This window comes from Aptenodytes forsteri, unplaced genomic scaffold (assembly GCF_000699145.1).
Source record: "Aptenodytes forsteri isolate BGI_AS27 unplaced genomic scaffold, ASM69914v1 Scaffold9, whole genome shotgun sequence".
Classification (NCBI taxonomy): Eukaryota; Metazoa; Chordata; class Aves; order Sphenisciformes; family Spheniscidae; genus Aptenodytes; species Aptenodytes forsteri.
In genome coordinates this window covers 7,831,775-7,852,938 of record NW_008796217.1, presented here as the reverse complement: position 1 = coordinate 7,852,938, position 21,164 = coordinate 7,831,775, and the positions used below count along the sequence as shown (strand labels likewise).

General features: G+C 38.2%; 1 protein-coding gene across 1 annotated transcript in view; it reads left to right on the top strand.

Annotated features, from left to right (window-relative positions):
- The first annotated feature begins 240 nt into the window (after positions 1-240).
- DYNC1LI1 (dynein cytoplasmic 1 light intermediate chain 1) overlaps positions 241-21,164 on the top strand; it is a 27,298-nt gene continuing 6,374 nt past the window's right edge. The window contains exons 1-7 of the mRNA XM_019474485.1: positions 241-311; positions 11,459-11,575; positions 13,256-13,486; positions 16,641-16,810; positions 18,047-18,140; positions 19,791-19,926; positions 20,301-20,412. Of these exons, the coding sequence (XP_019330030.1) occupies positions 11,533-11,575; positions 13,256-13,486; positions 16,641-16,810; positions 18,047-18,140; positions 19,791-19,926; positions 20,301-20,412 (786 nt within the window). The 5' untranslated portion in view covers positions 241-311; positions 11,459-11,532. The remainder of the gene's footprint in view (positions 312-11,458; positions 11,576-13,255; positions 13,487-16,640; positions 16,811-18,046; positions 18,141-19,790; positions 19,927-20,300; positions 20,413-21,164) is intronic.

Here is a 21,164-nt window from a genome sequence, read left to right as displayed (position 1 = left end):
TGCTTGCCCCGGGGGGGGGGAGGAGGGGAGGGGAGGGGAGGGGAGGGCTGGCTAATCCCCCCTCCTGGTGTTCAGTCCCTCTCAGTCAGTGAGCTAAGGGGGGGCTCCTCCCCTTGGCGGTGGCAACTCCTGCCCTGCCCCCCGTCCCCCATGCCTTCCCCCCCAGGAGGTGGTGAGGGTGGGGGGCCGGAAGGAAGCGGGAGCCCCCTCCTAAGCGTTGTCGTCTCTCCGCGCCAGGTCCTGCATCCTCAGTGAGGTGTCCACACGCTCCCGCTCTAAGCTGCCTTCGGGGAAGAACGTCCTCCTGCTGGGTGAGAAGAGCATCCTGATCCCCTTCCCCTCCCTGCCGCACGCAGGCTTGCTCCTTAACCCTCTCTTGGGCGTTTGGAGCTTCTCTTGTTTAGTGCCCGAAGGGAGGGGAGGGGTGATGGTGGCAAGGTGCTGGCTTAACCCTCTCGCTTCTTCCCTTGCATGTTTTTGCTTCATTTTGGATATCCAACATCCAGAGATGCTTTAGATATCCCACTCATCGTAGGTACCCCGCCATAATACCCTTACTATCCTTCCCCCACCGTAGCTCCTTAGGTAGAGATGGCTTGGAAGGGTGGGTTTTATTGTCTTTCTCCCCCGATGACTGTTGACTTCGGGGTGCGTGCAGGTCCTTCAACCTTTTCTGAACCGCCCCCCCCCCCCTCGTTCGTGCAACCAGTGCTGCTTGCTGGTCCTTATGGTGTGTCATATAAATACTGTATGGGCCACGGAAGCAATTTTTGTATCAATGACGGCTGCTCCCTGTTGGCCGGAGGGCGGGGTAGGCTGTATGGGCGTGTTGGTTGTGTCCTGCCCACATGCACCGAGCTTGTCAGCAGCAATATCATCAGCAAGTTGTGCAGCAGCAGCGGCATCGTTTACTGCTGCTGGCTTTCATTGTGTTCTGTTATCTCCACCCAGTGCATTAGTCCAACCTTGCGTTTGGCAAGGATTAGGAGTTACAGAATGGGACTTTGATAGGGCGATAATGAGAGATCCAGCTATTATTCAGTGTTGAGGGAAAGAAGAAAAATGATATGTCAAGCAAAATTAAAAACTTAATGAGGGAGGGGGAGAAATGGATGCTCTCAAATCTGTGTGTGTATGTGTATATATTATTGCTATTATTATTAGCAGGGGGTTTTTTTGTCTGAAAGATTATTAAATACTATTGCCAGTAGACAATTTAATGAATCCGAGGGGATGGATTTATTAATTAGTTGCTGCTTCTCTCCTTTGCCAACTTCCCTGTCCCCAGAAAGAACTGTGTGTTAGTATTTGGAAACATGGTTAAAACCCAGTGAAGATAGTCATGTGGACTCTATGCACACTATGATTCTATGTGCACACTATGATTCTATGTAGTCTTGTGGTTTGTACTCTCTTGAGGTTTTTCAGGTTAAGTTTTTTCCCTCCGTAATCCTAAAGCAATCACTGTCACCCTTCCTGTTCTGATAAGCTGCGTGGTGGCTTAAAACTGACTATGAAGGAGGAAACTGTGCAGGGATGATGGGATGGTCTAGTGAACCTGTTACAAGACTTACTACCCTTTAATTTGTTGCTTTTTATGTTATGTAATTAAGTAGGATATTGAGATAGAAAGTTCTATTGATACTAAAGAAAGGAAACATTTCGTAATGATTGACAGCTTTTTATGTGATATTTTGAAACTAAATTGGATGATTGTCCTTGCTGAAGTTGGAAGATTCTTCTTCAAGCTGTGATCCTTGTCAAGAAGCTTACACTCTTGTTTTTCCTCTCCCTTCATAGTAAGGCAATCCTTAGTACTCAATAACTGGAGACTGCTTCCTTCAGAACTAGAGAGGGCACCACAGAATGTTTCCAAATGCTCATTTAGTTTATGATGTTTAATCTGTTGTACAGAAATTTTCTTTTTACCCATTTATGTAGAGGTTATAGAATGACTTAATGTAACACTTCTTTTTTTCCTTTTTTGACTGATGCATATTTTTAAAAGATGTGCAGATTTGTAGAAGAAATTCTAGTTCTTTCTTAGGAATTGTGTTTTCTGGAAGGCCATGGTCCAAGGAAAAAAAGTTTGGCATGTATTTGGGAAAAAGAGCATCAGATCTGAGGACTGGCCAGTGAGGACCATGGCAGTGTTCTTTGTGAGAATACCTAATCCATGTATCACACTCTGCTGTTCACTTGCAAGTCATGATGCTGCTCCTGAAGCATACTGGCACAGGAAAAGAGGTCTTATGTATTCTGTATTGGACAGATTCAGTATGTGAAGTTCTGTCTCTTCAGGTTCTTGAGCTGTGTGTTTGCAATTTCTCAGTTATCTCACATTTCCTCTATATAAAGCATTGTTCCTTTAAATAGTTTTGTACTAGCTTTTGTTGTTAATACAGATCACTTCTTGCCATGACTTTTCAGTTTCATCATTCTTTGAATACTTTTAAGCAGGAGTTGTAAAGCTGACCAGGGTCTTGATGGTTTTCACTCATTTTGTGGTAGGCAAATATTTGCAGTATAAACAGTTATATTGGTCAAAACTTCCCAGCTGAAACATGATACATAGTGACAAATGAATGCTTATTTTCAATACAAACTGCATTAAAAAAAAAAAAATCCCCTAAGCCTCCAACCCATCCCCCGCCCCTCCCCAAAAAAACTCACAGAAAAAAAACCCAGAAAAACCCACCACTTAGTGTTCCTTTGTTTGCTAGGACAAGTTTTCTGATTTGCCTACAGCATTTATATTTTTCAAACACTGCATATACTTGAATGCCTAGTTGTTCTGGGAACCTGGCTATGTCTGGCATGCTAATTCTGCTATTTCAGTATTTATTTTTAGCTATCTTAACATCTCATTTTTAGGAACCTGGAAAGCAGTTCAAGACATCACAGAAATAACTAAAGGAAACTGGAATGCCAAATGATAATCTCTAGATATGGCACACAGTTTTGTGAAGTGAAGGTTAACATATAATACTGGTAATTCTCTGCTCAAAATCAGCCAAAAGAACTTCATTAGCTTATAGTTTTACTTCTCCAAAATTGTTTCACTTACAGATACTTTTTCAATAACTGTTTTTCTGTGAAGACTTTAAACTTTGGCACTGCATGTAGCATAAAAGCGTTTTTCTGTTCTTGTATGAACAAATAATAAAAATGCAAGCTTTCCTAAACTTTTCTGTAAGGCAAGTATGCTCTGATTCCTAGGCAGTTCTGTCATAGTGACCATAGCTACCTCATTTAGCAAACTATACCAGCAGAAAACGTAAGATGTCCCTGCTTTCTTAAGGAAATTGGGTGCTCTCAGTGACACTTCTAGCTACTTTGTGCAGATAGCCAAAGGAGTGTGTTTTTGTTGTTGTTGCTGGGGGGTTTGTTCTTCTTTTTTTTCTCCTGGACTGTCTCTTCTGCTCACTTGTGTAATAAAGGTAGCTGATCAGAGGAGATGCTTTTTGTTGAGTGTGGTGAGAAAACTGATGCTTGTAACTGGGAGTTCTCTTGTTCATTCCCTTCCTGATATAATTGTATCTGAACCAGCAAGTGGAATAGATGGAGCAGCTAAGAAGTCACCATCGCAGGTTACGGATGGAATCCATAGTGCTATAGAATGTGTGAAGGCTTGGATTCAGAGACCTGAACTAACCATTTATCCAATAAACTGCAGCATGCATTCAAGCAGTAATGTTTAAAGTCATTCCAGGATGCACAAGAAAACAGGCTCCCAGCTTGCAAGTGAACTGAATAGTTGCTTTCTATCTGGCTTTGTATTTCATACATTCCTCTGTCTCTGAAGCATAGTAGATTCTTTGCCTGCAATTCTAATGATGTCAAACCATCCAGTGACACGTGTACACCTCACTCCAAGTGTCTGTATTGTATACTTATGCTTCTACTGAATCACTAGCATTTTGGTTTTCTTTATGCATTTTACCCCACTTGATGATAAAGGCTTTGAGTTTAGTGGGCAGTGAGTGTTCAACTGCCTTATGTCCACATTTTCTCTTTACCCCAGACATCTCACTTTTCAGGGCCAGGCCTGTTTGTTTGAGTCTTTGAGCTCTGCTCCTGTCCAGTGGCTGTCAGGATGCTTGGGAAGAAGTTTCCACAGTCTACAGCTAATTTATAGGTACACCTTTCTGTGTGTACATGTATTGGGAATGGCCATTATTGTAGAAAATGGTACATCTTGAAGAGCAGTTTTAGCTTGCTACTTTCTTTTAGTGGACCCATGGAATATAGTGAACTTCAAAATTCAGCTTTGATGCAGCAAATTGTCATAAGTATATAAAATCAATATAAAATCTGCTTATTTAAGTTTGTACTGAACACTATAAAATTACTTTTCCACTTCATTTTTTCCTATTCAAATAGCTGAAAGTTTTGCTGTGATCATTTTATCATTAGAGCTGATGAAATAATACTTGCTGATACTGTCCATATTGTTTATCTCAACTTCTGCAGTACTAGAGAATTAAGAAACGTTTAAGTCAGATAGCTTCTTTTCCTCCTCTTCTTGCAACTTCTTCACCTTCTACAGGCGATGAAAGCCTTCCAAACGTAGCCAAGTTTTGTTTCAATCAGCAGAGTTATATTTCTGAAGTGTCAATTGTTTTGATGGGGCATTGACCTAGATAAAATTCTAAGTGCTTGTTTTGCAGCTACTTTTTTTTTTTTAGAACTCAGTAGTAGTACTTCGTAGTGTCCTTCCTGCTATAATACCTTTCCAAAAAGCCAGAATTGCGTGGATGCTGTGTAGTAAAACTTACTTAGAACAGCACGGGAAGTTATGAAATTCTTGAATTGCATTTATTTTAATTTGTCTCTGCTTTGCCAGAGGTGCTGCTGATTACTGGGTCTATCTCTGAAATAGCTCCAAAGGTGAGGAACAGTGAAAGGAATTGTGCTTCTGTGTTCTCCAGGCAGGTTAGTGGCAGGAGTACTGATAATGATGTCCCTTTGATAGTAACATGGGATTATTCCATTTTGGTAGTGAACCTGGGTAAAATACACTAGATGACTTACTGCTGAGTTAAAGGAGAAGGCTTCCATTAGAGATGTATGCTGTTCATATTCACTACAGAATTCTCTGCAATATTTGGCTTTCTCTGACTGTGGGTTTCTCCAAGCATAAGTAACACTGTGACTGCTGTACCTGTTTCCACAGTCAGGCTGTGTATTCTTGTGGCGCAGGACTTGACAAACAAAAGGCATGCTGGAACAGTTGCTTACAATCTGCTTTCTATCATGTTGTAATGCAGAAATGCAATTAAGGTGCTCCTCGGAAAAGTTATATAATTTTTCAGTGCCACAAAGATACCAAATGAATCATATGTGAGAGGAAAGACTTATCTGGTGGAGTAGAATAAACTTAGAGGAGGAGAAGTTTTTTGTCCAATGAGTTAATTATAATTTAGTGGCAAGTTATTTGAAGACTTGATATGACCTACTTATTGTGAACTTCCATGTTGTTTTGAGGGATTCTAGAGAAGGATCTCATCAGCGTAATTAATTTTGTTCTTCAGTTCTCTGAAAGCAAACTAAATTTGGCCTACTTTGATTATTTTGGTCTTGTTCTGCAAAAGGCATTCTTCAATTACTATAGTATGTGTAAACAAGTCTCTCTCACTAACATGTGGCTGTGGAAAAGGTAGCTATTAGCTTGTGAGAACTGTTTTCTCTTTAAAATAGCTACAGTACACGTGCTTGGTTCTAGTAGGAAGAAGACTGTTGAAGACTGTCTCCGCTCCACTGTATTAGGATTCAGATATTCCACATGGTGTGGAATAGAAATGGCTCTGTGATTCTGGGAAGGCATCTTTGCCCTGTTTGATAACTCAGGTTTGGATTTGATGACTTTGTTCTATCATATTTGAGTGAGGTGGGTTTTTTTCTATTAATAAAAATTTTCAATATTTTATGTTAGAAATATTAGATGTTGTGAATTTTCTGCCCAGAAGCTGTCTTCGTTTTGTAAAAAGTATAAAGCTAGTTCACAAAAATACACCTTTTGGGGGGGCAGAAGGGATTAATTAAGACCATTGTCTCTAGTTTTGCTTGGCCTTGCTTCAACATATTTTTTAGAGATGAGTTGTATAATTCCCATATCAAGCTGAATTTTAATTGCTGGTTTTAAAAAGCAGACAAAAAAACCTCCATCAAGGAACCAGTAGGATTATAGATTACACACAGTTAAATGCATCCAGGGCTTTTCAAAGAGCTGTTGGAAAAAAATCAGAATGCCGGATGGAAGGGGGGCAGACCAACAATACTGATGACACAAAAGAAACATTCACCTCTTGCTTCTTTGCCTTGCCATATTTTAAGCACACTTGATGCTTTTCACCTCTTGCTTCTTTGCCTTGCCATATTTTAAGCACACGATGCTTTACAGTGGAGAAACAATTTAAATAAAAAGTCAAAACTCATGTCTGTCCTGGAGATTACACACTGGTTGCTTTTCCATGTACAGACTTATGTGAGGAGTAAGAAATACCTTGTTTTAAGACAAGTGAAAATCTACTTCTGTTTTCATTTTCTAAACTGAAAGAAATGTGGAAATAGCATGAGTAGTAAATATTCTTAATTTTAAAATGTTTAACTGAAAGTTTAGAGAAGGTCTGTAATAGAGAGCCTAAGTTCTCTGTAACGTGATAGTTTATGGTTGAACAGTTTAAGTGACAGTTCAATAGATAAGTGCTTGCTTGCCTGCATTCACAGAAGGCGATTCATTCACCTCATTGCCCATCCTTCCCATCTACGGGTGACCGTTCTGCTAAATTCTGTATTGTAGCAGAACATTTAGTGATACTCCATCTTCTGCTTCAGTAAACACACTCTTTGCCTGGAGTAGTGAGAAGGGAGGAGGCTGGGCAGGGTTTTGTATTACAGCTTCCTATATCTTTGAGGGCAGGAACAAGAAGGACCATCATCAAACTCTGTTTTGTAGACAGAGTAGCACCTTGGACAGAGAAGCTTTGACGAGCACAACCCCAAACTTGAGGAGCTCATCAGAGGAGTGAAGTGTAGCAGTGTGGGGATAAAAATGAAACAGCTTTTCTTTAGCTGAGTATAAGACACTCCATTTTGTTAACAAGGTGGTGAAATACTGCGTGTAAGCAGATTGGTTTGGCTTTGTTTCAACTGCTTCCTAGCCTGACTTTTCTGCAAAATTAAATCTGTTGTCCCTCTTTTACTTGTATTCAGCTTTGGTGTATAGCACTGCTTGCTAGAAGCATCACTTCTGTTTCCTCACTGTAGTATTAATGTGTAAGTGCAGTTTGATGTAATGGAGAATTTTAGTTCTTTAGGATTTTCTCTGGAAAAGGAGGACCTTTTATGTTACTTGCAAAAGAAGGATGCAAAATCTTAAATTTGCAACTGTCTACTTGATTTTTATTCTACCTTGCAATTCTATATCGAGAATTGTGTGTCAGAAATGTTTTGCTCTGTGAGCTTACGTACAGAAGTCAATTGTTAATTTGATTATCACACAGTTAGAAATAAAGAAGAGGCTAAAGGATTTTCTATCTCAAAATTTTGGAGGGAAGAGGATGATGATGACTCTCTTTGAAGGTGCATGAGGCTCTGTTTTATATATTGCTTCAGTAGCACTTGGAAAAAAAAATCTGTTTCACAATATTAATATGCAATGATGTTTAAGTCTGAGGAATATGAATTTCCCTTTTGTCTGAAACAGGAGCATTACTTTTTCATATATTTTAGAGATATCCAGAGACAACAAAAAAGATAAATATGCTTAAATATCTTAGGGTTTGCAATTTCAAATGCTATATAGTGTGTGTATATATGTATTCTTATTGAGAAATTTTTTTTTTAAAAAGCATATATACTTTTATATATGTGCCTGGTAGTACTTAATGCTAATTGCATTACTATGCTGTACACTATCCATCAAACCTAAAATAGCTAATAGACTTCAATTTCCTCACAAATATTTCCCCCCTCCTCTGATGGAGAGAAGCTCCTATGCATGCTAAAGGCATTACAATAAAATGTTTGAGTTTTGAGAAGTCTTAAAAGGTAGCATTGCATGCACTTAGAATTAATTTGCTAATGAGATTTGTAATAACTATTCAGGAGTTTTAGATAAGCACTGGTTTAAGATTGATATTCTTGCTGAAGAATAACTACAAAGCAAAATTATACTGCTGCTCTTTCCCAGCATAACTTGATATATTCAAATTGTGTTGACTTTTCAGGTCTTATATTGAAGACTTTACATTGGAAAAAATAAATTAATAACAAGGATACAAATACATTTGCAGCTGTCACAACTTTAAAAGGTATATGCAACATACTAAAAATAGAAAGCAGAGGTAGATGGAACCTCAAGTCTTAGCAAGTTCTCTTGGCCAAGGCAGTCGTCTTTTCCTAACTCTTTATGATGAATTGTGTGGGCAAAAGGAGGAAGTTCTTATGTCTCATACGATGGTCCTGGTTTTACTTTCTGACAGCTTTTTCCATAATATTGACTCTAATTTGGCTTAAATCTATTGAGAACTCTGGGTCTCCTGTGGAATAGGGCACATTCAGCTAGGCAGCTATCTTGCACCCTTGCAAGTGAGTCGTCCTATTTGTAGACTAGTTGCTTTATGCATTGCTAACTTGTTTTGGACCACTTGTCAGTATCGCTTCTAACCCTTTTCTTCACAGATCTTTTGGTTTCTCTTATATTATCTGCAAACTATACTAGTCTCTTCATTTACCTGAGTAATGAAGGAAAGTAGTACCAATCTCTTCAAACTTCACTGATGCATCATTCTGGCTTTCTAGTGAATGATGAGCACTGCTCTCTGCATGCAGTAACTTGTATGATACAGTTATGTATGTCAGTGATCCACCTACCTGATCTTGGTGTTTTGAAATGGGTGGATATTTGCTAAGGAGAAGGGAGTAGAGAATCTTCTTCACAGAACAGATTTAAATTTAAGTAATTCCATGATGGAAGGCTGAAATGACTGCTGTGTGTGCATATGTGTCCAAAGGTACTAATTTTACATCAAATCAACTTGTCTTATGCTGTACTGATAAAATTTCTTTCTGTGTAGGGTCTGAAGATAGTTACTGGAAAACTTGAGGAGGGAAAATAAAATTCCAGCTCTTATTTTGCCATAAGATATTAACTTAACAGTATTGAACTTCAGTTTACTTCAGGCATTTGGAAATACAGGGGTGGGGAGGAAATCACACAACACACAGCTATGATAACTAAGGGGCTTGTGGGACATATATTTCAAGTTTGCCTATATTGTTTAGTATGAGCACTTTCAAACAATAAAGTTGCATTGATATTAGCATTTGTATAAGTATGTTTTAGTTTAGACTGCTTAAGTGCATCTTTTGTCACGTTTAGAACTTTTCATAACCACAGATGTTTCTGACTTAAGCTGCAGGCACTTTTGTTAAGAACTGGCAGATGTACTTTGCAAAAGATGCTAAACTTTCCCAATGCAAACAAATTGTAATCTTTATTGCCACCTGTGTGAAACAAACTAGTATGCAAGAGAACTTAGCTAGAGGTCAGCTGTTCTGAGAAACTAGGAAAGCTGTTAAGTGCAACCCCTCTTTAAAAGGAATAACAAATTTTGTTTCGTCTTGCCTTTTGATCCTTCTGCTGGCACAAATTAATTGCAGCTGCCTGTTCAAAAAGGTAAAATAACCGAATGAATCATACAGCAATTGTTGGCAAAAGTAATAGCAGCTTCAGCAGCATAACATGTCAGTGCAGCAGCTCTCAATAAAGTCTCCCCAGTTATTTGTAGATGACAAATTTAAGAAGCTTGGATAAGTACTTGGGTGAGGGCAGAGGAGGAATTGTAATTCATCTCTGGTGACAAAGCTTGAACTCTTCACTTCTTGGGCAGAATTTTTATTTAAAAGAATATTCTCACAAGAAGAGGAAAAGCTTGGTGTATGAATAGAAAATAGCTGTGCTTTCTAATGTTTATTTAAAAATAGCTATAATTGTTTTCTTAGGTGCTACTTGATTTAATATAATTAAGGAACTAGCAAACAAACTCTTAAATGTTTTCTTAGGTGTGTCTTGATTTAATATAGTTAAGGAACTAGCAAACAGACTCTTAAATGTTGAAAAAGTGAAACTGATGCAACGTCATTTATTTAAAAATCAGTGGGCTACTTAAACAGTCTTACGCTTTCTGGTAGCTTCTAGAATATTAGTGAAATCTGAAAATAAAGCTGAACTCTAAATTGAAGACTTCATGTGGTAATCTTGGGAATGGTACGTTGAGTAAATTCAAAATCAGTCTATCAAAGTATGATTTTTCTGCTCTTTCCTGTAGTTATATCTGTAGTCTTTTTAATGTAGCCATAATGTTGTCTATAAGATCATGGTCCATTCCCTTTAAAGGGAACATTTAGCAGTGAAAATTACTGTCATTGAACTCTTCTCTTTATTATGTAGTTAAAAGCAAGTGTTTATACTCTCCCTGTATAGGAGAGACTTGGAAAAAAAATGTTCTGTTTGGCCTAAAACCAATAAGGTACTTCTTAGGAACCTGGTTTTAATCTTAATTTTATAACCTGTGAGTGAGTTCCAAGAATTTTCTAATGCCTAACTGTTATGTGCCCATCGTATTGCCACATTAGAGTAGCAGAACCCCGCTTCGTGTCCAAATGCAGCTTGGTTACTCTTTCAAACTGGAAAAACTGCACATGGAGTTTTCCAGCTCTGGGACATATGGTTAGAAATAGAAGTTTTTCAAGAAGAGTCTCTGGCAATAGTTGAGGTGTTTACACTGTGCTTATGCTGTTAAGGTTATCCGAGCTCCCTTTGGAGGGGAGAGAATAGGAGTGAATGGATCTGGATTGCAGTCTTGTGCTGTGTGTGTACCCGAATACATGTCTTGTAAGGCAACGGGCTTACTGTTTGTCACCTCTTTTTAAGGTTTCTTTAGACCTGTAACAGAGAAAAGATTCAAAGAAACCAACCAACTCATAAAAGCTAAGGAAACAGATCTGCCTTACTGAGCCTGGTGTTGTGTGCTGTTTGATATGAGAGAGTTCTATATAGTATTCTGATTGTAAGATGAGCTTACCTTGACTTTACTCATGGTCACTCTTTCTTTTTAGAAAGACTTTGTTAACACTTTGGTTGTAGTTGAAAGAGTAAAATTGTTTGAGGTGTTTAACTACTCCTTAAGGTATCTTTTTAAAGATACATATATGAGCCTATTTCAGATAGGATAGTTAGTGGCATAGTTGCATTTATCAATAATTAGAAATAAGATTTGAAGCTGAGGCATGCACTTTGAACAGATGGATGAGTTGGGCAAAGCCCGCTATATTTCAAAACATTAATGAGCTCAGTCACTCTGTTAGTATATGGTTTCCTTCCTGCCCCAGGTGGTTTTTAATATGTAACTGTGATTAAAGATTGAGTGGCATCTAACTTCTGTCTCTCCAGGTGAAGATGGAGCAGGTAAAACTAGCTTAATAGGAAAAATTCAAGGAATAGAGGAATACAAAAAAGGAAGAGGAATGGAGTATTTGTATTTAAATGTGCATGATGAAGATCGAGATGGTAAGTTTGTATTTCTAATAATATCATAAACCAATTTGAAAGCAGTGGTTCAGCAGTGTGGTATTTGGAATGACAGTGGGATGTTTTTCTTTCTTTATAATTTGCAGGAGTCCAGCTTAGGCCGTGAGTGATTTGTATCATGACGAAGTTTCTCATTGTAATTCCTTTAGTAGATACCATGAATGACCACTTAAGTGGTAGAGGAGGAGAGGAACCAGTCAAAAGAAAAGGCTGAAAAGACCAGGGAAGCAGTCTTAGCTGCAGCATTCTGAATGGATGGTAGGCAAAAGCGCATTCCTCAGGCTTAGAGGAAAAGGTGCCTAGGCTCTTACCTTGCATCTCAATTATTGTAGCAAGTATTTATCTTTTTGAACATACAAAGAAACCTTTGTCTTGGTGGTATCAGAATCTGCAAGACTATGTATCATGTATGGATGGGTAGGAAAATGTGCACAATGTTAAAGGAGATTTTAAAAACAACCAACCAACAAGAAAAAAAAACCAAACCACCAACCCAAAAATTTGAAGGAAGGAGAAAGTAAAGTAGTTGTGTTTCAGCTGGCTTTCAGTTGGCTTTATGGCTAGAAGGTAAAAAAGATGTTTAAGATCCAGACCCCAAATACCTGCAGTTATGGAATGGATAATTGATGCTTATTATACGGGGGAACAAGGGGAGGAGTATGACCAGGCACTGTAGAGGTGCAATGAATTATCTAGAGGCAATACTAGAGGGAGTGCGGTGTGAAGAAGGACATACTGGGAGCTGTGGGGAAAAAATTGGATCTCTTGTCCATGCTGTAAGAACAAATATAGATAGAAGGAGAACCAGAAGAAGTTGGCCCCTTTTTTTTTCTGAAATCATCTGCTTTCCTGACTTCCATGTCTGGCTATCGGTCTGAAAGATGACTTGATCAAGGTTAAGAGGATTGGGAGTTTGGTCTAAATGTCTTCCTCAGAACTTCTGTAACAAGTAATAAAAACTTACCTGAAGGCAAAATGTAATTATATTAAGCTATATAATTTTGAATCACCAGCTCTTCATTTACTGCAGAAGTCTCTCTGAATATTGGAGTATGGTGTTTGGGGGGTGAGGGAGGGGGAAGCAGGGGGATGGTCTATTTGTCTGGTAATTGTCCTTTTGCAAATCCGAAGGATAACTTTCTTGCCTGCTAACTCCCATCTAAATCATTAAAAACTTGCAGTTCTGCTCCAGTTTTCTGAAGGGCCAAGGTACATTCTGTTCTTTTAAAAGTTATATAGGCATATCACATTGGAGTTTTGAAGGGGAGATGGCAGTCCTTGAGAGCTGAGCAGACCAAGGGCTGAGAAGGGAAGTCTGAATTCACGCAATTCCCCCCTTCTAAGTTGCATCTTGAAGAAAATGTTTTCCCTTTCTAAAATGGTGAACGTTAATTTTGGAAATGTTGAGTGCTATCTCTGGATTCGCACTTTCAGGTAATGTATTTAAGATCTCAGTTATCAGCCAGTAAGCATCAGGGTTTGGAAGAGGAGGGGAGTCTCCACAAGCTGCAGTTTGCTGTGTTATGTATGTTCAGTTGACTGATAAAACTTGTCATCTGCTTTCTTTGTTGTATTTTACATGTCTAAAGAAGATTTAATAGCCATTACGTAGTGGACTGTTTCAAGTAAGTCTCAAAATGTTTTTCCTTTTTTTTGTAGATCAAACAAGATGTAATGTATGGATTTTGGATGGTGACCTGTATCACAAAGGTCTTCTTAAATTTGCGATGGAGGCAAGCTCTCTAAAGGACACTCTAATTATGTTGGTAGTAGACATGTCTAGGCCTTGGACTGCACTGGATTCTTTACAAAAATGGGCAAGTGTTGTAAGAGAACATATTGACAAGTTAAAAATTCCTCCCGAAGAAATGAAAGAAATGGAACAAAAGTGTGAGTATTCTGCAAATACATAGGAATCCATTTAAATCAAATATGCTTAATGCTTTCTGCAGCATTTAAACTCTCCATTGCAGTCTTTTTCATTCTTTGGAAATGTTACTTAAAATTAGGAGTTATCAAGCAAGTCAAGCTTCAGATAAGTCTCAGGTAGCTACATGGACAATACTAGTATTTCTTTCTAACAGAGGTACCTTAATTTGGGGGGGGGGAGAAGCTTTCAGAATGAACACAGCTGGGTTCAATTTACAATCTTGCTGCTTACAGATTTTTCTAGATAAGTTTCTCCAAGCAAAAAAACTTCTTAGCTTTCATTTTTTAATTTTATTTATTTATTTTAAAGGCAAATCACTGCATCAGCTTCTTAACTGTTCCTGTAATTAGTCAGTCTAGAGAATTTGGGACCTGTTCCCGGCCTACCAAAAGTGTCAATGTTGAAAGGATTCATGAGAGCATAGTAATGTCTGGGCCCTTTCTACTTGAAGAGTTTTATCATAGTTATTATTGACACTAATACAGCTATATGTTTGTTTTGGCATGGATATGATATAGCTCTGTCAGTGTCTTGTCTTTTTAGTTTTAAACATGCAGAACAAAGATTTTGCAGTATTCCTTAAATTATCTGGCTGAACTCACTAACATCACAGCTCCCTATTACTTTTGGAGAGCCACTGTATTTCCCTTGGGGTACTTTCCCGTTCATCTCTCGGTGAATTAGTAGAAGGAAGAGCATTTGAGAAAGCTGTGTGTTAAGATCAAAGAGCATGATTAAACTTTGTTTATAAGTCTGAAGTTGCTCTCTGGAACTGGTATGTTCTTAAGCAACTGGCTGCCAGATTGCTGAATAGCTCTTTCACACACACACACCCACTCACCCCAAACAGTTTCAGAGTAGGATTTTACCGGATGAAAGTAGTAACGACACAGTATCTCTGTTATCAAAAATGTGTAGGCTGATAGTTTTGCTTCTTTACTGACTGAGTGAACTGAAATTTTCTGGATTTTGTAGAGTTTCGCTATTAAGCGAAGTGACTCAAGAAAAGCAGTTCCTCATTAAAAGTTTTGTCTGCTCTCTTGTTCTTTTATCATCTGGTCTAATTCTTACAGATATTGGTGGTCTGTGTGTTCGGTATAATAGAAGCCCTGGACACAATCCAGATATGACTGGAAGCTGGTTTTGTTTTGAACCTCCTGTGATGTGGCTTCATGTATTGCTAGGCGGGCAGCAGCTTGAGACTGCCAAAAGGAGGAGGGAGGAGTCTTGCTTGCCTGACTTTTGGCTACATGGTCCTACTTTATTCTTGTGTTAGGCTCAGTGCTCCTAAGAGGCTCCTGTAAGCTGATTTAACTTGCTAAGAGGACTAAAATCTACTGAGGGGTTGTGTGTGTAGTTTTCTGGAGGTGTGCTGCTGTGTTTGTCTTCCAGTTCTAGCAACTTAACTCCACGCAGAGAACAGACCCTGTGAGGACTAAAACTGGTATGGAAAGGCGTTAGGGGATACAGAGCAGCTGTGTGTGAAGGGTTGGAATAGCTCTTCTGTTACTGAATTCAGCTGTGTCTAACGAAGCCTTGCGGCCTGGTCATTTTACTTGTGTCTCTAAGGAAGACCTGAGATTGTATTCCACAGTCTCTGAGCTGTGATATACTACATCAGTCCTCCTTTTTACTGTTTTCTGTACTTGTATAAACGTTAGTATGTCATGATCATACAACGGGAATTTTAGGAATCTGCTGAAGGACTTCTAGCACTGGAGTAGTGTGGTTTTTTTTTTTTTTAATTTTATTTTTTTTATTTTAGCATGCAATTATCCCAGAACAGACAGGATGCTGTGTAGGAAAGATTCCCTTGGGTGGCTGGCATATCTTGGTGAGAACTCTGGGTTTAAAACATGGTCAATTTGGGAGGCTCTCAGAAGCTCTCAGACCAGACAGAAGTAGCAGCATTCCCTGAATAAGAGCCCGAGTTGACTGTTCAAGTAGAGATGATAATCTGTGCACGCACTTTTTGTTGCTGCAAACTCCAAGATCTGTAGAAAAGTTGAATAATCTTGGCCTAATAAATCTTTTTCTCTAGGGTGTTGAAATAAGTCTTGCTTTGTTAATTCAACTCTTGCTTTTCTAGGTATGAACTCGGAGGGCTTCAATCAGTTTAGCGAAGGTAGTGGTGGATTAACATAAATAAGGACAAAGCAGTGAGAATGTACTGGAGTAGTTAGCTGCTCGTGTGCATGATGCAGTTGAATTGTCTTCCTGTTTGATTTTTTTTTTTTTTTTTTTTTTGGCTGAATCAGGATTGCTACCCATGGAAAAGTAATCAGTGGTGGCGTTTGGTAGAATCCTGTTTCTGGTGTGTGAAACAGGACATGTGATGTGAAAAGTACAGACATTTTATGCCTAATGTTGCATCCCTGACTGCAGGAATAGTAAGTGATTGTGTAATCAGAGGCTTGGGTGTATGCATCAGAACCTGACAAGAGAGTTACCCTTGTAACTTTATCTTTTTTCTAATTCTTGTTATATTCTGACTTACCCTCCTTGCTAAATTTTAAAGTAGTATCTGATCTATTGTAAAAGCATACCAAATATTTAATATGCTGTTAACTAATTATAAAGCTAGTTAATAACTAATGTTTGTGTATTCTATTCTTTTTGCTTAATACTACTGTAGATTCACTGTACGGAGAGAGACAAGTGTGGACAAAGGGTTTTTAGGTAAAACCTGGTATACGGTAGCAGCTAAGCAATATGTCTAAGGCTTAATTCTGTTTATTCTAGCAAACTGTTCCATTAACTTTGCCAAGAAGAATGCAAGGAAACTTACGTCCTTTAGGACATGTATCAAGCAATAATAGTTAATAGTAACTGTCTAGTGGTTCCACAATGATAAAATAAAAATCGGTTAATGCTGTCCCTATGGACAGTTTCATCTGATCGTGTTCTGGCTGCTGATAAAGCAGATCTCAAACTTACTAGTTCTCTCTTGTGTTGCACAGAGCAAACAAATAGTCAGCACTTGGTGCATGCTCAATTTTTTCAACATAAAGAAGCAGAAGTACTATACAGTCAACGGTGATAGAGATCAATGGCAGTGGTGGTGTTGAAATAATAAAGTAGCTGATCTTTTAATATAACTTTTTTTACTTTCAGTGGTAAGAGACTTCCAGGAATATATAGAACCAGGCGAGGATTTTCCAGCTTCTCCACAGAGAAGAAATACTTCATTACAGGAAGACAAAGATGACAGTGTGATTTTACCCCTGGGTGCAGATACACTAACATGTAACTTAGGCATTCCAGTAGTAGTAGTTTGTACAAAGGTTTGTTTCACATTTTAGGTTTTTTGTATATTTTATTTAAGCAACTCTGTCAATTGTGGATGCAGGGTGGGAAGCACGTGGTTCTTAAGTCATTCTGAATACCTTGGATAAGAATTCTTTAAAAATCTGTAATTTTGAAGGTTGGTTATTTTCTGGAAGCCCTGATTGCATATAATTTGGGAGTAGTTTTTCCTTTAGTTATACCAGCTTTCAAGGAATTGAGGAATACCTCAGACCTGGTTTTGTTCATAGAAGTGAGCTAGTCAGCAACTAGAATTCCCCTTCATCTCCACAGTCGTCCTTATTCTGCAAATAGTGTTTTGGTAGGGTTTGGGGGTTTTTTAATATTTCTGATCTTTTTATGAAGATGAATGTATTTGAGGGTTCTAGTTAGTAAAGTGCTGCTCTATTAATTTTCCTCAGTTCTTAGGGTGTTTCTGTGATCTGTTTTGGTTTCTGTTAGGTAGGTAACCATATTCTTAGTCTAAAGAAAAAATGGTGTGGTTCTCTTGTGGGTTTTTTTGGGTTTTGCTTTTTGGTTGTTTTTTTTTCCCCCCTGGCTCTTCAGTTCTCATTGGCATTAAGCATACTGCATCCGCAGCCTCTGCTGGCCCACAGTGAAAGAATAAACCTTTTGATGCATATGCTGTTCCTTCACTGGAAGGCTAACCCTCTCATTTGAAAAGCACCTTTATTCTCACCTGCTAGCTCTCTGTTATTCTTCTCCCCTCGCCCCCCTCCCCTTTTTTTTTTTTTTTCCCTGCTTCCACATTTCTTGCTTTTGCCTCCCTTTGCAAAGGGCTAGTTAGAAACTGGATAAAAAACACTATGTCCTGTAATACCACAGCATGGGGGGGGGGAAATTGTGCAGAAAATAGTGGTGTCATTCAGTGGGGTGAGTCTTTGAAAGAGAGTTTGAGTTACTGCATTGGAGGGGGGGAGGGGGAGTGAATGAAAAACGGCAATCAGTTTAACTCCCAAGTTAATGCTGACCACAGTACATGCACATCAATTTATATATTACTTAAAAAAAAAAAAAAATCCGTCTTTTAAAAAAAAAAAAAAAAAAAAAAAGTTCAATTATGCTTCTAAACTATCTCAGCAGGTTTTTGTTTTTCTCTGCACCACCCACCCCACTCCATCCCCCTTGCCCAGTTGTGAACTGGACGTGTAGCAGCACTGCTATTTCAACAGATAACTGAAAGTGGCATATTAATCTTGTGTTTATCTTGACAGTGTGATGCCATCAGCGTTCTGGAAAAAGAGCATGACTACAGAGATGAACACTTCGACTTCATTCAGTCACATATCAGACGGTTTTGCTTACAATGTATCCTTTAACACATCATAAAGATGATAATGACTCAATTAAGTCTTTGCATTAATTATGATCACCTTAAAAGAATATTTGCATCTGTACCAAAGTAGTAGGTAACTCCTCTACTGTAGCTGGCAGTCTGCTTCAGCTACCCCCTAAGACAATATTGAGTTAATTGATTGTTTTCTTTTTTCTTTTTTCTTTTTTCTTTTTTTTTACAGAGCTGCAAGAGTCTAGCATGTCCCCTTACCATGAATTTCTTTACTTGCCTTCATTTCTGTATTTAGGAGTCAGTTTGCAAATCAGCGCATCTTAGCTGACAAGATCCCTAAAATAGTAACAACAAGATAATTCATTTAAGTATGATCTCGCTTCAGATGCACATAAGGCATGTTATTCTTTTTGACCCAAATATGCAGTCTCTTCAGTGTTCAGTAATTCCACAGGATGAGGTGATGAGGGAAGGAAAGAAGTGTGAATTGCTGTAGAACAGATCCACTGGCTTCTCTTGTGTTGGTACAGAGACAATGCACATAAGCTGCCGCCGTGCTATTATTATTTTTAAACTTCATTTTTTTAAAAGAAATGTATAAAATAACGTTTAGTGTTGTTTAGTCAGCTAGACGTGCTGAGACCTAGATTTCAGATGCCAGTAATATGTCTATGTTGTGTCATCATCATTTATGCTGTAGTAAAGGGAAGGTTAAACGCTATTGGAGAGACAGCAGTTAACAGATGGAAAAATTAGTTCAAGAACCTGAGACCTCAGTTGAGTACCAAGATGGCACTTCCTTCAAAAGGCTTCCAAAACCTAATTTTTCAAAATGGAATTACGGGTAATTGTAGCAAGCCTTGTGGGTGAAGGAAGAATACGAAGAATACTCTGTGATTGTATATGCCATGTACAACTTGGAATTCTGTTCTAAACTTCACTGAATGGGAATCGGATCCCATTATATAACTTTCTTCTAGAAATTGAATTGCATGCATGTAGAAATAAATGAGGGGGATTGGCATTTTTTATAATCCCAAAGTAAAAATTACTCAAAACTTCCCTGGCTGTTTTTATTAATCCTGTGCATAAGCTGTGTTAATTTGATACTGAACCATGCTGGAATACTAAGCACTCTATTGGTCTTTTAGTAACTGATACACAGCACAACTCGTTTGCCTTCATTTTGTTCGAAAGCAGATCACTGTATAATGTAAGAACTGCTCCCCTAATTTAAAAACCCAGGTGGGGAAGTGAAAGATCTCTGGCATTTTTGAAGCTACTAGTGTTAGTGCTGTAGTGTCTGGGTTGCAGGATGTGATAATGACGAGGTACAAGGATATGGCATGAAAATTTTTGTTCACTAAAAGCAGAAGACAGTTTTGAAGGCATCGTAGTGAAACCATTGGTATTGTGGGCTTTGAAAGTGAGAAGAGCCTGTACTTTACTCTAAAAACAATGGCTGAGTTGGCATAAAACAAATGCAGAAAGATTTAAATTGCTAAATAGCTTATTTCAAAAATTAAGTGTTGGAAGTTGTTTGACCTGTTTAACTTTGTATTCCCCCTCTAAATGCTACGAAGTAGATAACCTTTAAACTAACAAAAAAGGATCACTTTAGTATCTCTTACTAACCAGTAAACCGAGTTTTCTTTAACAAGTTTATTCAGATGGGGCAGCACTTATTTACACTTCAGTAAAGGAGAACAAAAACATTGATTTAGTGTATAAATATATAGTCCAGAAGTTGTATGGATTTCCTTTCAACGTTCCAGCTGTTGTTGTGGAAAAAGATGCAGTATTTATGTAAGTTATCTGCATTATTATGTCTATATGACTACAAAATGTATTTGTGCAAGACTAAAACAGCATTTAGAGCCTTTTTTGTTTATGCTTTTTAAAGTTCCATTTAACATTCTCATGAGTTGGAGTTTGGTGAGTGCCAGTGGATTGAGATTACAAATACTTGCCCCGAAGAGAAATGTTAAACCCAGAGATTTTGCTCTTCTCAGTTAGAGATTGGTTCACCATAACAAGTTGTACTAGTCATTAACGAGCTTGCACAGCAGAATGGGAGCTATGACAACTTTCCTGGCTTTCAGTTCTGTGCAGTTCAGGATTGCACACAAGAATAACCCCAAGTAACAACAGAATCTAAACCCAAATAATCCTTTATCTAGTCCTGCAGGTTGGGATAATGACAAGAAGATAGGAATATTGCACGAGAACTTTCAGACACTAAAAGCAGAAGACAGTTTTGAAGATATCATAACAAAACCACCGGTCAGAAAGGTAAACAGATCTTTTGGCATTCAACTTCTTATCTACTTACTTACCTGTCAGTTTTTTGACTGTTTCTTTTTCTTTGAGACTTTGCTTCCAGTTTATCATGGGTGTGATAAACCATGTGGATTTTTTTCTTATTTTGTCTTTTTATTTTGTTCTTAAAGCTCTTCTTTAGTTATCAAAAAATCATTATGTGTTTTTGTTCTGTATAGCTCTTCTCCAGCTTACGCTGGTTTTTTTTTCTGCTGCTGTTACATTGTTCAAGACTACAAATAGATTTGTTTTGCTTTTAATACATATTTGGTATTGAAAAGTCTAAGCGTCCTTTAACTGTTGGTCAGGTTGAGTTAGTATTTTTTAAGAACACTCCATTTTGCTCAGGGTTGCTCGTAACTTCATAATGCTTTCTGTTTCTGTTGAAGTATTTAAAATAAGAAAGCTTGAGACAGTGTAAAATGAAAAATAAACATGTGAAAATGGGTTCTACATACATTCAGTAAATTTTATTTCTCATACTATTTAACAAAAGGCTTTGATAGAACTACCTGAAAAAACATGTGGGGCTATTGAACAAAATACCAGCAGCAGTGGGCCCCATGCGTACAGAAGTTACTGAAGGCAAATATTTCTGTGGCTTTTTCTAGCAAAGCTAAGAATTTGGGACTGATCATATTTCCAAGTGTGAATTATTTTAGCTAAGAAAACTAATACTATGTCCTTTCTTCAATCTTCGGGGGGGGGGGGGGGGGGGGGGGAAA